Source organism: Cervus canadensis, chromosome 14 (genome assembly GCF_019320065.1).
Source record: "Cervus canadensis isolate Bull #8, Minnesota chromosome 14, ASM1932006v1, whole genome shotgun sequence".
Classification (NCBI taxonomy): Eukaryota; Metazoa; Chordata; class Mammalia; order Artiodactyla; family Cervidae; genus Cervus; species Cervus canadensis.
In genome coordinates this window covers 13,149,702-13,164,365 of record NC_057399.1, presented here as the reverse complement: position 1 = coordinate 13,164,365, position 14,664 = coordinate 13,149,702, and the positions used below count along the sequence as shown (strand labels likewise).

The following is a 14,664-nucleotide window of genomic DNA, read 5'->3' as shown; positions in this document are numbered from 1 at the left end:
ATGGGCTTCCTAAAAAGGTAATAAGATCTTCATTGGTGGACAGGAATATTGCTTAATAATCCTGTTGGATTATTGGATGTAGCTTGGAAGTACAAAGAAAAATTCAGTGAGACTAGATGTTTGGAATTCCCTTTTCTAAGATTGAGGTCTTCGGAGTCAGGAAAGAGGCATTAGCCTGACTTCAGTGGCAATGGAATGAGAAATCAATCAGGAAACCGGGGCTCTCCAGAGGCTGAGATGGTGGCTGTTAAATGCTGCCTGGTTTCCCAGAACATCAGTTCAAACTGGCCAGGATGGCACTGCAGCCAGGGGGATGATTAACACCTTAGAATGCAACCATACTCCACAACAAAGCTGCCCAAGTCCAGCCTCACCCTCCGTACCCTCCCCAGGTGGCCTTCCTGTCCAGCCTGCCCTTTCAAAGTGACCCATCTGTACCCTCTCCCTGGAACTGCTGTCTCTTTTGGAGCCAGGGCATCATTTCTGAAAGGCTGTGGGGTTTCAGAGTCATGTGTGAGTGAGTCATGTTGGCTGATGAATGGAGAGAGGAAGACAGGATAGTGTGAAGGGACAGATGAGAGGATGGCCTGGGACCTGGTTGTCTATTACAGGAGGAAAGGGGAAGGTCACCATGAAGCAAAGAAAGCCTGCCAATAGCTGTGGCTTCAGGGCTCATCATTTCACCAGCCCTGGACACCAAGGGAGAAAAGCATGAAGTGAACCTGGTGTCACTTTTCTGACAAAGATTTTTATTTATTTATTTATTTATTTTTAACTGGAGAATAATTGCTTTACAATGTAGTGTTGGTTTCTGCAATACATCAACATGAATCAGCCATAGGTATACATATGTCCCCTTCCTCTTGAAACTCCCTTCCAACTCCCACCTGCCACCCATCCTACCCCTCTAGGTTGTCACAGAGCACCAGATTGAGCTCCCTGCATCATACAGCAGATTCCCACTGGCTGTCTATTTAACATGTGGTAATGTACACATGGAAACAAACTGTGGAAAGCTCTTAAAGGGGTGGAGATACAGACCATCTTACCTGTCTCCTGAGAAACCTGTATGTGGGTCAAGAAGCCACAGTTAGAACCCTGTATGGAACAACTGATTGGTTCGGGTATGACAGGGCTGTCTGTTGTCACCCTGTTTATTTAAACTATATGCTGAGCATATCATGAGAAATGTCAGCCTGGATGAGTTAAAAGCTGGAATCAAGATAGGTGGGAGAGACATCAACGACCTCAGATATACGGATGATACCACCTTAATGGCAGAAAGCAAAGAGGAACTAAAGAACCTCTTGATGAGAGTGAATGAGGAGAGTGAAAAAGCCAGCTTAAAACTAAACATTAAAAAAAAAAAAACTAAGATCATGGCATCCAGCCCCATTACTTCATAGCAAATAGAAGGGGAAAAGGTGGAAGTAGTGACAGATTTCCTCTTCTTGGGCTCTACTGCTACTGCTAAGTCACTTCAGTCGTGTCCGACTCTGTGCGACCCCATCCCTGGGATTCTCCAGGCAAGAACACTGGAGTGGGTTGCCATTTCCTTCTCCAATGCATGAAAGTGAAAAGTGAAAGTGAAGTTGCTCAGTCATGTCCGACTCTTCACGGCCCCATGGACTGCAGCCTACCAGGCTCCTCCGTCCATGGGATTTTCCAGGCAAGAGTACTGGAGTGGGGTGCTATTGCCTTCTCCGTCTTGCGCTCTAAAATCACTTCAAATGATGACTGCAGCCATGAAGTCAGAAGACGATTGCTTCTTGGCAGGAAAGCTATGGCAAACCTAGACAGTGTGTTGAAAAGCAAAGACATTACTCTGCCAACAAAGGTCCATATACTCAAGGCTATGGTCTTCCCAGTGGTCACGTATGGTTGTGAGAGTTGGTAGAGCACCAAAGAATTGATGCCCCTTTGAACTGTGGTGCTGGAGAAGACTCTTGAGAGTCCCTTGGACAGCAAGGAAATCAAGCCAGTCAATCTTTAGGGAAATCAATCCTGAATACTCATTGGAAGGACTAATGCTGAAACTGAACTTCCAGTATTTTGGTCTCCTAATGCTAACAGATGACTCATTGCAAAAGTCCCTGATTCTGGGAATGATGGAGGGCAGAAGGAGAAGAAGGTATCAGAGCATGAGATGGCTGGATGGCATCACCAGTGCAATGAACATGAACTTGGGCAAACTTCAGGAGATGGTGAGGGATAGGGAGGCCTAGCATGCTGCGGTCCATGGGGTCGCAAAGAGTCAGACTCGACTGGGCGACTGAACAACAACAATGTGTGTTTCAACGCCACTCTCTCTGACCAAGATTTAACAAGAGAAGTCCACCATCTAGGATATTTCAGTAGAAATGAGTATGTCTGGTCAGGTAAATTAAATCACCACAGGGGCATCTCAGGTGTCTCTTGCACATAGGGTGGTGTAAGATGACAAACTAGATTCTTTTCTAGTCCCCAGAATCTTACCGAGAACCACAGAGAAACCATCATTGTTAAAGTTGTTTTTCTCTTGCTCAGCAGAGAGGGCATTCCTCACCAGCAAGCCAGCACTTCAGTCAGAGAGTGCTGAGGTTGAGCTTCTGAGTTCCTGCAGGTGACGGAGCAGAGGCACTACGGACAGGTCCAATGAGACCTCCCCCGTGGTGGGGTTCATCCCCCTGGGCCTCTAGGCCCACCCAAAGCTGGAGAAAACACTCTTTGTGCTCATCTTGCTCACGTACCTGGTGATCCTGCTGGGCAACGGGCTCCTCATCCTGGTGACCATCCTTGACTCCCGCCTACACACGCCCATGTACTTCTTCCTGGGGAACCTCTCCTTCCTAGACATCTGCTACACAAGCTCCTCAGTGCCCCTCATCCTTGACAGCTTCCTGACCCCCCAGGAAAACCATCTCCTTCTCAACTTGTGCCGTGCAGATGTTCCTTTCCTTCACCATGGCAGGAACAGTGTAAGTGCTCCTGAGCATGATGGCGCTTTACCGCTATGTAGCCATCTGCCCCTCCCTAAGGTACTCCGTCGTCTTGAGTAAGCCTGCCTACGTGCCCATGGCTGTTGGCTCCTGGGCAGCTGGTATCACCAACTCTGTAGTTCAGACAACCCAGGCTGTGAGGCTGCCCTTCTGCGGGGACGACGTCATCAACCACTTCCCCTGTGAGATCCTGGCTGTGCTGAAGTTGGCCTGTGCTGACATCTCCGTCAACGTGATCAGCATGGGGATAACAACTGTTATTTTCATGAGCATCTCAGTTCTGTTCATCTTTTTCTGCCATGTGTTCATCACTGCTACTGTCCTGAGGACCCCTTCAGCAGTAGGGAAGAAAAAGGTCTTCTCCACCTGCTCTGCCCACCTCACAGTTGTGGTCATCTTCTACGGGACCATCCTCTTCATGTATGGGAAGCCCAAATCCAAGGACCCCCTGGGGGCAGACAAACAGGACGTTGCAGACAAGCTCACCCCCCTCTTCTATGGGGTGGTGACCCCCATGCTCAACCCCACCATCTACAGCCTGAGGAACAGGAGGTGAAGGCTACTGTGAGGAACCTGGTGACTCAGAAACACCTAACTGAGCGACTGTCATAGAATTTCAGCCTCCAGAGCACATGGTCTCCAAACTCCCCATTGTCCTGGTCGAGAAGTGAGAACCCAGCAAACAGAAGGGAGTCTCCCAAGGTTCACATTGTGGACCACGTGACTAAAACTAAAAAGTAGACTGACCATCATGCCTTTGTTTCATAGGCAATGGAAGCTTCTATCTAAGAACCTAGAAGAAAAGAGCTTCGAATTTCTAGAAGTGCTGGCTAGAAATTGTTGACTTCGTGCATAACCACGGTGACATCACAGCAGAGCTGCTTTACGCCAATGAACCTGGGTGTCCAGTGGTGTCTCTGGATACCTGTGCCTGCTGCAAACCTGCCCTCTGGTGGGCATTTCTGCAAGCTCCTGAGGTCAGTGCTTGTGAAGCCTGACAAGGTTCCTGAGTCACCTGGGAAGGTTGTGAAAATACCGGTTCAGATTCACTGAGTCACAAGTGAGGCTGGAGATTCTGGATCTCTGCCAAGTTCCTAGGTGCCGCTACACCTCTGGGTAGTAGGTCCTGCAAGACTTGGGACGAGGGACAAGGGACAGAGCAGAGAGGCAAGGAAGCAACTCCTGCAAGGTACCAAGTCCTCCAGCATCAGCAACCCAGGCTGTTCTCTCCAATTTGGGGGTAGCAGTCTGCCCTGTGACCTCACTTCTCTTACAGGTCTAAGAAGAATTGTTGGTTTATCAATAAGTCTGTTCAGATTTTTGCTTGTTAGTATAAGCTACTAACTTGTTAGCTTGTTAGTACAAGCTACTTGGGAGTTGGCATCTCCCAAGCTTCTTCCATGCTAGACCAGAAACCAGTCATTTCCATTTCAAATAGCACTAAAGTGCAGTCAAGTGCTGCTGCTGCTAAGTCACTTCAGTCATGTCTGACTCTGTGTGATCCCATAGACAGCAGCCCACCAGGCTCCCCCGTCCCTGGGATTCTCCAGGCAAGAACACTGGAGTGGGTTGCCATTTCCTTCTCCAATGTGTGAAAGTGAAAAGTGAAAGTGAAGTCGCTCAGTCGTGTCCAACTCTTAGTGACCCCATGGACCGCAGCCTACCAGGCTCCTCCATCCATGGGGTTTTCCAGGCAAAAGTACTGGAGTGGGGTGCCATTTCCTTCTCCAGTCAAGTGCAGATAGATATAAAAAACGTTGTCAAGTACAAAATAAGAAGCATTAACATAGCAGGGGAAGAAGCATGTCAATTTCTACAGAAAACATAATGATTGTATTTCTAAGTATTAACTAGAAAAATATTATCAGTACTAAGAGTTCAGGAAAGTTAAGGATATAGAAATAAGTTCTCAAATGTCAATTGTATTCCTACATTCCATCAATATAGAGCAAAAATAAAAACAGAGATAATATCTTATTTACAGTAGTAAAAGTACCAAATAATTGAGAACAAACATAATTCTAGACATGACAGGCTGTGTCAAGGAAAAAATGATGAGTGTTTTGGGAGTGTAAAGGAAGGCAGAGTGATGGACCAGGGGCTTGAGAGTATAAATATAAGACAATAACCTTAATTTTTAAGGTGGAAGCTCTCAAATTGTAGCAATTGGAAGAATTTCTTTAACATTCATATTCCTGGTCTCTAACCTACAACAATTCAAATTTCATTGTGTCTGTGGTAAGGCCAATAGGAAAACTGGGCTTAGAAACAAAGTTGTTTAGTATTTTTAATTCCCCAGAAGACTCTACTGAGCTTGTAAAGTATAATTGAACAAGGATCTTTTGAAGGTAATGATTTGGAGTCTTCCTGCCAGATTTGAACTTACTAAAATGTAACAATTACTGAACAACAGACCATTGGCTTTTTTTTTTTAAAGTGTTGATATTTTTTTGTGTGTAAAATCAATGTTTATGAGATACCAGAAAATTAATTCCAACTATAAGAATTTAATACATATACACATCAGGTCAAAATTAATAGCATGAAAAGGAACCAGTTTTTAATAAACAGTGGGACAACAGTGACATTCAGCTGAGGGAAGGTTTGCCTTTGATCCATACATCGCACCACATGCTGCCAGAAACAGGATGGGTTAGAATTAAACGTAAACACCATCGTGATTACACAAAGCAAAAAAGACAGCAGAATGACATATTTATTCCAGCTGTGGAAGAGAGCATGATTCATTATTTTGGAAGAGAAAGAGGGTATCAGAATTAAAACAGATACGTTCCAACATACAAAACTCTTGCACAAAACTCTTGAATAATATAGTCTAATCAAGCAAGAATCAAGCTGCTCCCAAATGAAAGTTTGTTGGGCTCTACAAATATTTGATTTGAGCTTCTTTAATGTATAAGCTAAATAACTAAATAACTTTTAAGTAAGACCATGGACACACACAAACTTGAATTTTGATTTTTGACACACAAGAAACCACTATCACAATAGTATGTGTGTGGTGAGTTGATTCCTTTTCATAGACCTCAGAATAAATCTTTTCCTACCATCTCTGCATATTTCTTTCTTTCTTTTTGCATATTTCTTTTTGTCTTCTTTGAATGTGTCCTTGATTAGAAAAAGTGTAAATCTGCACTGATCATTTCTCGAATCCAAGCCTACGCTCAACTGCTTGCGTATAATAGTACCAAGGAATACAAATGTGCACTGTTTCCAATTAAGTGTTGGGCAAAGCTCAGAATCATCTGCCTGGTGCATGTTCTCATCACAGTGTCATAGCCAATTGCACAAAGACAAAGGAACATGTAAGTGGTCACACAGTAATAATGTCACATTATATACAGTATTGGAGTTAACCAGACATTTGGGGGTGTTACTTCTCTGACTACATTTATGATGAGGAATTTGAGCAATTATCCAAACTTTATTAGTGAATCAATATTTTTTTATTTTTAATGTCAAACTGGCATTTAAAAAATCAATTACGGTTTGTTTTTTAGAGCAATTTTAGGTTCACAGCAAAACTGGGCAGGAAGTACTGAGTTCTCATATACCAGGTCCCCCTCTGCCCACATCGTCTCCCACTGTCAACACCCATCAGCAGAACAGTATCTTTGCTACAATCAGTGAATCTACATTGACACATCATCACCCAGAGTCCATAGTTTGGAGTTCACTCCTGGTGTGTAGGTTTGGACAAATGTTTAATAACATGTATCCAGCTTTATAGTTTCAAACAGAACACTTTAACTGACCTGAAAATCCTCTGTGCTCTGCCTCTTCACCCATCCCTCCCCTTTAGCCCCAGGCAATCCCTAATCTTTTTATTGTCTCCACAATTTTGCCTTTTCCAGAATGTTATCGAGTTGGAATCTGAAGGTATGTAAACTTTTCACATTGGCTTCTTTCACTCAGAAATATGCCTTTTAAGTTTCATCCCTTTTTGTGGGTGTGTTTTTTTTTTTTTTTTGCTGTTGGTATTGGTTTTCTTTTTTTTTATTTCTAACATCGTGATTATTATTCTGTTTTGTTCAGTTGCTAGGTCGTGCCTGACTTTTTGCGACCCCATGGACTGCAACATGCCAAGCTTCCCTGTCCTTCACTGTCTCCCGGAGTTTGCTCAGACTCATGTCCGTTGAGTTGGTGATGCCATCCAACCATCTCATCCTCTGCCGCCACCAGCCCCTTTTAAAAATAGTGGTTAGATGCCACAAAGTAGGTATCAATGCCTTAACCGTCTGTGTGTTGTCAGGCAAAAGGGCCTCTTCCATCCTTGTCAAGGTGGGTGCTAACCTTCTCTCCTTCCATACAACACTCTTTGTGGTTTGATTAGCTCATTTCTTCTTATTGCTCAACAATCTTCCATTGTATGGAGGTATCACAGTTAATTTAACCACTTACCTACTAAAAGACATCCTGGTTGCTTCCAAGTTTTAGCAGTTATGAACAAAGCTGCTACAAATATCCATGTGCAGGTTTTGGTATGGACATAAGTGTTCCTGAGTCAGTATTGAAATAAAAATCTCTCAATATTTCTTTTTCAAAGTATCATGTTAATTTGAACAAAGAGTAGTCAGAGAATGCAAGGTGGGCTAATTCAAAAACCAAGACCCTTTGCAAACTACTCATCTGTATGAAGCAGGATTTTCTCTACAACAGGCAACCAAAACAAAGTACAGAAATGGAAGCCAAAACTGGTGTGACTACAATTATCATGCTGCGCTGTGCTTAGTCATTCAGTCGTGTCCAGCTCTTTGGGACCCCTTGGACTATAATAGAGCCCACCAGCCTCCTCTGTCCATGGGGATTCTCCAGGCAAGAATACTGGAGTGGGTTGCCATGCCCTCCTCCAGGGGATCTTCCCAACCCAGGGATTTAACCCAGGTGGCCCATATCGCAGGCGGATTCTTTAGAATTTGAGCCACTAGGGAAGCCCAAGAATACTGGAGTGGGTGGCCTATTCTTTCTCCAGGAAATCTTCCTGACCCAGGACTTGAACCAGGGTCTCCTGCGCTGCAGGCAGATTCTTTACCAGCTGAGCTACCAGGGAAGCCCACATTATCAAACATAATTCCCAATTGTAAGTTTTTGTGTTTATCAAAATTTCATTTATTATCTGAATTCTCATTTATGGTCTTTGAACCAATTAATTATTATTAATTATATATTTGAACTGAGAAAATAAATGTAGCACTGAAATGCAGCTTTTTTAATTCTATTTTATATGGTAGGACTCTGTAAGATTTTGTTGGGAAAAGGGTTCCATTGCTAAAAAATAAAAATAATATTTTTTAAGTTCGAAAATTGCTGAAGTAAGCAGGAAAGTAGAGAATGGGGACAATTTCATACTCACAGGCTCATATGTTTAGAGGGCTTACTGGACGTTGGCAAGATATTGTACCAGCATCACAGGCTGAGGTCACAATGTTAAGTTTTATAATGTGTTCTTATTGAATGACTTGGCGTTAGGGCTTCTCTCTGTCCTGTGAGATCTCAATATAGGGGCAATGGGACTGTCAAATACACCGATTCTGCTCCAAGGCATGGGATCCTTTGTTCTCCAAGGTTATAGTCACAGTCAGTAAACGAACAGAGAACGTGATAACACTCAGAAAATGTTTGCTCTGGCTGGGCAGTTGCTTCTAAGTGACAGTTTCTAGTAGGGCTGCACAAATCTCTGATGGACAGTTACTTGTCTCTGCAAGTCCCCTTCCTGCCGAACGACTGCAACTTAATCTTAGTCAATTCAGTAGGATCTCAGCTGAGTCAAGGCCTCTCCCCAACCCCCTCCATAGTTTTGAGAGGAAAATATATAGAGTCAAACCCACCAGCTGGGACTGGGGAAGAAGGCAGGACATCTGGTCCTCGGTTGTCATAATCAATCCCCATTGATACCTGCATTCTCATCTGGCATCCAGTTGTACAGACCATGCAGACACCAGTTACAGCCTCCTTGTTCTGATCTTGAGCCTCTTTGGGCTCTCAGCTCTCTCAGCTCCTGGGTTAGTCACTCAGTCGTGTCCAGCTCTTTGCAACCCTATGGACTGTAGCCCGCCAGGCTCCTCTGACCATGGAATTCTCCAGGCAAGGATACTGGAGTGGGTTGCCGTTCTCTTCTCCAGGGGGTCTTCCTGGCCCAGGTATTGAACGTGAGTCTCCTGCCTTGCTGGGCAGATTTTTCACCATCTGAGCCAGCAGGGACAGAAAACCCTAAGCTCCTCTTCTGTGGCATTCTCGGCGGGGGGCGGGGAACAGGACACGTTTGCACCATATCTCCTCTACATGCCCATCATGCTAAGTGCAGGGGAACTTTATGAGATGTGTCACTTCTCTGAGCTCCACAGGAGACAAGGCTCAGATCCCCTCTTATCTCATATTTTCAAGCCCCTCTTTGGTTCCGTGTCCCAGCCCACTACAGCCTCCCTTTTCCAGGGGCTTGCCTCCTTCCCCATCCCAGTGAGTCACGTTGCTGGGGACTGATGGAGGGACTGTCTCTGATCGACAAGAAAATGTGTTTAAGCTAAATAAAGCGAGAAAAATCATTTCCATTAAAAATTAACTTCAGGAATGTATTAATAGTATGCATAAACTCCCAAAACCAATGTATGGGGTCCTAGTTAATTGAAATCAGCAAAACCTGCCATGTTCTTAATCAAAATATTTCCCTTCCTCTAGATACCAAAAAGAAATCTGGAGTTACATAAAGGAATGAAGAGCATCAGAAATGCTTGACATATGGGTAAACATAAAACACAGTTTCTCGTTTTATAAGCTCTTGAATAATTGACTATTTAAAGCAAAATAATAACAGTGCATGGAAGCAAAATGTATGATAACGTTAGCACAAAAGATGGGAGGAGAAAATGGAAGTATACTGGCGTCACGTCTTACATTTGACATGAAGTGATGATTATTATTTGAAGGTGGACTATAATAAGTTAAACTGTATACGATAAACTCTAGCGCGCCTACTAAAAAGTAAAACAAAGAAGTAGAGCTGATAAGCCAACAGAAGAGATATAATGAAATAATAAAAACAGCACTCCAAACACTTTATTATTCTGAGAGAAGGTAGGAAAAGTAGGAAAAAGGAAAAAAGAACTGGAGTAACTAGAAAACAAATTGCAAGATAGATTTAAACTCAACCATATATCAATAATTACATTAAATCCAAACACTCGCATTAAAAGGCAAATATTATCATATTAAATTTTTTTTAAAAGCAACCACCTATTTGATTTCTACAGGAAGATTACTTGAAATACTTTATAAAGAAACAAAAGTAAAGTGATGGGGAAACTATAGTGCACCAAGATGAATCAAAAGGTTTGATGGGTTTTATTTATCTGAAATGTAGAAAGATGTTTTCAGCTCAGGACAAAATCATTGATGAGTAACATTTTTTAAAAGTGCCACTTTAAAGATGATCTCTGAGCATTAACCTTTGTTTAGAATGAAAAGTAATTACACCAGCACTGTACAATAGAACTCCCCAAAGTGAAGCATATACATAATTTTAAGTTTTCTAATAGTCACATTAAAAAAAGTAAAAAGAATAACAGTGGCTACATGTCATTATATATTTGTCAAAACCCACAGAATGTGTAAAGCCAAGAATGAACTCTAAGGTAAACTGGGGACTTTGGGTGATAATGATGTGTCAGTGCGGCTTCATCAGTTGTAACAAATGCACCAGTGTGGTGTGGGATGTTGATAGCGGAGGGGTCTGTGAGTATATTGTATGTTGAAGCAGGGGGTATATGGGAAATCTCTGTAACTTCTGCTTAGTTTTTCTGTGAGCCTAAAACCACTCTAAAAAATAAAGTCATTTTAAACAAAAACAAATTTTTTTAAAAAGGTGAAATTAGTTTTAATAACATTTTCAGTTCAGTCGCTCAGTCATGTCTGACTCTTTGCGACCCCATGGAGTGCAGCACACCAGGCCTCCCTGTCCATCACCAACTCCCAGAGCTTGCTCAAACTCATGTCCATCGAGTCAGTGATGCCATCCAACCATCTCATCCTCTGTCGTCCCTTTCTCCTCCTGCCTTCAATCTTTTCCAGCATCAGGGTCTTTTCCAGTGAGTCAGTTCTTCGCATCAGGTGGCCAAAGTGTTGGAGTTTCAGCTTCAGCATCAGTCCTTCCAATGAATATTCAGGACTGATTTCCTTTAGGATGGACTGGTTGGATCTTCTTGCAGTCCAAGGGACTCTCAAGAGTCTTCTTCAACACCACAGCTTAAAAGCATCAATTCTTCAGCGCTCAGCTTTCTTTATGGTCCAACTCTCATATCCATACATGACTACTGGAAAAACCATAGCTTTGACTAGATGGACCTTTGTCGGTAAAGTAATATCTCTGCTTTTTAATATGCTAGGTTTGTCATAGCTTTTCTTCCAAGGAGCAAGCATCTTTTAATTTCATTGCTGCAGTCACCATCTGCAGTGATTTTGGAACCCAAGAAAATAATCTGTCACTGTTTCCATTGTTTCCCCATCTATTTGCCATGAATTGATGGGATCAGATGCCATGATCTTTGTTTTTTGAATGTTGAGTTTTAAGTCAGCTTTTTCACTCTCCTTTTTCACTTTCATCAAGAGGCTCTTTAATTCCTCTTCGCTTTCTGCCATAAGGGTGATGTCATGTGCATATCTGAGGTTATTGATATTTCTCCATGCAATCTTGATTCCAGCTTGTGCTTTGTACAGTCAGGCATTTCACATGATGTACTCTGCATATAAGTTAAATAAGCAAGGTTCTTGTTTTCATACTAAGTCTTCCAAATCTGGTTCCAGCATATTTCAGTTTGGAATTGCTATGTTTCAAGTACTCAACAGCCACATGTGGCTAGTGGCTACCATATCAGCGCAACTCTAAGGTTTTTTGACTCTTCTCTCCTAGGGAGGAATGGGATATAAGGTGAGATGAAACTGGTAAAGGTGATTGGGTCTAAATGCTGAAAGCCTCTGATACCATGTTGAATAACCGTACATCATTCCATCCTGTAAGTAAAGAGGTGGTCTCTCAGAGAAGCAAGAGGGTTGTTGCCAGAACAAACGTTTTAGAAAGATTATTGTAACTTATTCACATTTTCCTAAAGGAGACAATAGATAGAGACCTAAAGGACATACAAACGAACTTCTATATGTGGACTTTGGTTGGCGCTGGAAAACTGTAAAAGGAAATTATGAGACAATAAGGAAAATGTAAACACTGGATATTAAATGATATTCCATATTTTAAAACGTAACTGTGGTTATGTTTGTTTTTTGTCTTTTTAAGGAAGAGGAAAGGAAAAAAGGTATTACATAATTGACAAAAGGAAAAGAGGGGGAGAAGAGAGACATAGGAACGGGGTGGAGGTTGGAGAACGCTTTGATAATAAGCGGACCCACCTCCAAATCGTTTCTTAAAGTCTAAACCCAGCCTGGCCTTCAAGGCTCTCCATATTTAGATACACAAGCATTCCCCTCTCCACACTGTCCTAATGGGAACATCAGGTGTCCTTAGAACATCAAAGACACAGTGAAGCTACACGTGCCGAAGAGATTTGGTGGCGAACTCCTGCCTGGGCTCTTGTCAGGAGACTGTCAGAGGCAGAGCCCCTCCGATTTCAGGGGAGGGGGAGTTGTCCCGGATGACACGCCCTCTTGGGGTGTGAGACAGCGTCCGGCAAAAAGGATATTAAGATGACTGAAGTACGTGAAAGGGACAATTCCCTTTGGTTCAGCCTTGGCCTGTGCCCCAGTTCTCAGAACTTGCGGTGACCTTGGGCTGATGGTCTCTTCGCTGAGCCTCAGTGACCGCATCCGCAAACCTCGGGAGGTCGAGGCGTTCTTAGGACCCTGGCAACCCTGACATCCTCTGACTCGCCTCTTGGAGAACGCCGGCTGCCAGATTCCGCCGCAGAAGCGGACAGATAGCTCGCTGGGCCTTAACAAAGAGCGGGGTCTCGGGCAGGTTCCCGCCCCCAGCAGGTTTTGGAAAATCCTTGCGGCCGAGGGGCGGGGTTTCGCGCCGCAGCCAATCACCGGCGGTCCGGGCCACCAGGGCGGGGCCTCCGCGAGTTGCCGCGGCGGGCAGGCTGGGTCCGAGCATCTAGCGGCCCTGGAGCCCCAGGCCTGGACATGGCGACCGTCAGGGCCTCCCCGCGAGGCGCGCTGCTGCTTCTCCTGACGGTGGCTGGGGTCGCGGAGGTGGCAGGGGGCCTGGCCCCGGGCAGTGCGGGTGAGTAACTGCTGGAGCAGCGGTTCGGGGAGGTCCAGAGCGGTCTCCTCCGCTCTCCAAGATGGCGCGGAGCAGGGGGCGGGGGTGCCGGCGACCCCCAGACCCGGTCCAAGTCTGCTGACCCAGGGTCGGGAGGTCCCAGCAGGCGGCGGGAGGGACTGAGGCGGGGCGAGCAGGACCCCTCTCCACCCTCCCTCTTTCCGCCCAGATCCCCTGAACTGGAAGCGGTGACCTGGGTTCGAGGCCTTCCTATGTCACCCACCGAGCAGGAACCCTCAGCTCAGCCCGTATCCCCTCATCCGGCTCGGGCCTCTGTCCGGAGAACGTGGAGTGCCTTCGCCCAGGACCGTCGCGAGGGTGGGACGGGATTTTGGAGGGGCCGCCGCCTTACCGCCACCCTGGCCAGTTACTGTTGCTTGTTACTTGACCCTCGGTTCAGAAAGGCCAACCTCGGGCAGCGAGCACTTATGTGCCCTCCAGCCTGACTGACTTCTGAAGTCTCAGGCAGAGACTAGGTCCAAGTCTTCTAAATCCGATTCTGCTGCTCTTCGCTGTAGGTATGCAGTGTTTCCAAGACAGCGCTGGACTCTGGCAGGAGAGAGATTAGATTTCAGGGAACTCTCTCTGTGGGGGCTGACTTGAGGAGAGTTTTGTTCTTGCTCTGGAGGAATTAGACCACGAGTGGATAGGAAGCTGTTCAGTGCTTACTGAGTGTCTCCCACGTGCAGGGTTTTAGGAGTTGTTGCCAAGTCTGCTCTCCAGGAGCTTTAGCGAGCGGGTGGGGTGCCACAAGACAGGAGCGGCTCCAATTCCGGGCAGAAGTATCCAGATGAAGCGATGAGGGCTGTGGCTGCACACAGGAGAGAGAGGATGATAATCCACTCAGGTTGGGAAGAAAATTGAGTGATGCCCCAGCTTCACTCGATATTAAAAGATGGCTGGGATTTATACATGCAAAAGTGGAGGAGAAGTGCATTGCTCACAAGGAGACACACCTGGAAAGAGCAAAATCAGCCTCAACAGGTTTCGAGATAGCTTACAGAGTTAAAGGATTTTGTTTAAGTGAAGCATATTTAAAGAAGGGAGAGAATTGTCAGGAGCCTGGGGTTAATTATAATTGAGTTCTAACAAAGCTGTCAATTAGACAACTCAAAGGAGAAAGAAAGAATGCTGTATATTTGGGGCTAAATCAGCTTACTTTCCTGGACCCTATATTTCTCTTTAAGTTAAAGAAATTGAATTAAAGCACTTTCAAAGTTTTGATTCATTAGAAAACTAGTTGCCTGTTATCCCACAGCTGGTCAGTTCTGTGGGAAATAGTAGAGTAGAATATGGTTAAGAGTATTTGAACAAATTTAGTTAGCTTTATTCTTTGTGCTTTAATATCTACATTTATTGTATATAAAGATTCTCATAGATTTTTATTGTGATAATTGA

General features: G+C 44.4%; 1 protein-coding gene, 1 non-coding gene and 1 pseudogene across 2 annotated transcripts in view; 2 read left to right on the top strand and 1 right to left on the bottom strand.

The window, feature by feature from the left end:
• On the top strand, positions 1 to 3,590 carry LOC122452790 (annotated as a pseudogene).
• A 3,598-nt stretch (positions 3,591 to 7,188) lies between these two features.
• Positions 7,189 to 7,314, bottom strand: LOC122453471. The gene has a single exon (XR_006273089.1). It is a non-coding gene; the product is annotated as a U6atac minor spliceosomal RNA (small nuclear RNA).
• Positions 7,315 to 13,045: 5,731 nt separating this feature from the next.
• The window catches only part of RECK (reversion inducing cysteine rich protein with kazal motifs), a 78,205-nt gene continuing 76,586 nt past the window's right edge, over positions 13,046 to 14,664 (top strand). Inside the window, exon 1 of the mRNA XM_043486916.1 lies at positions 13,046 to 13,227. Coding sequence (XP_043342851.1) covers positions 13,128 to 13,227 — 100 coding nt within the window. The 5' untranslated portion in view covers positions 13,046 to 13,127. The remainder of the gene's footprint in view (positions 13,228 to 14,664) is intronic.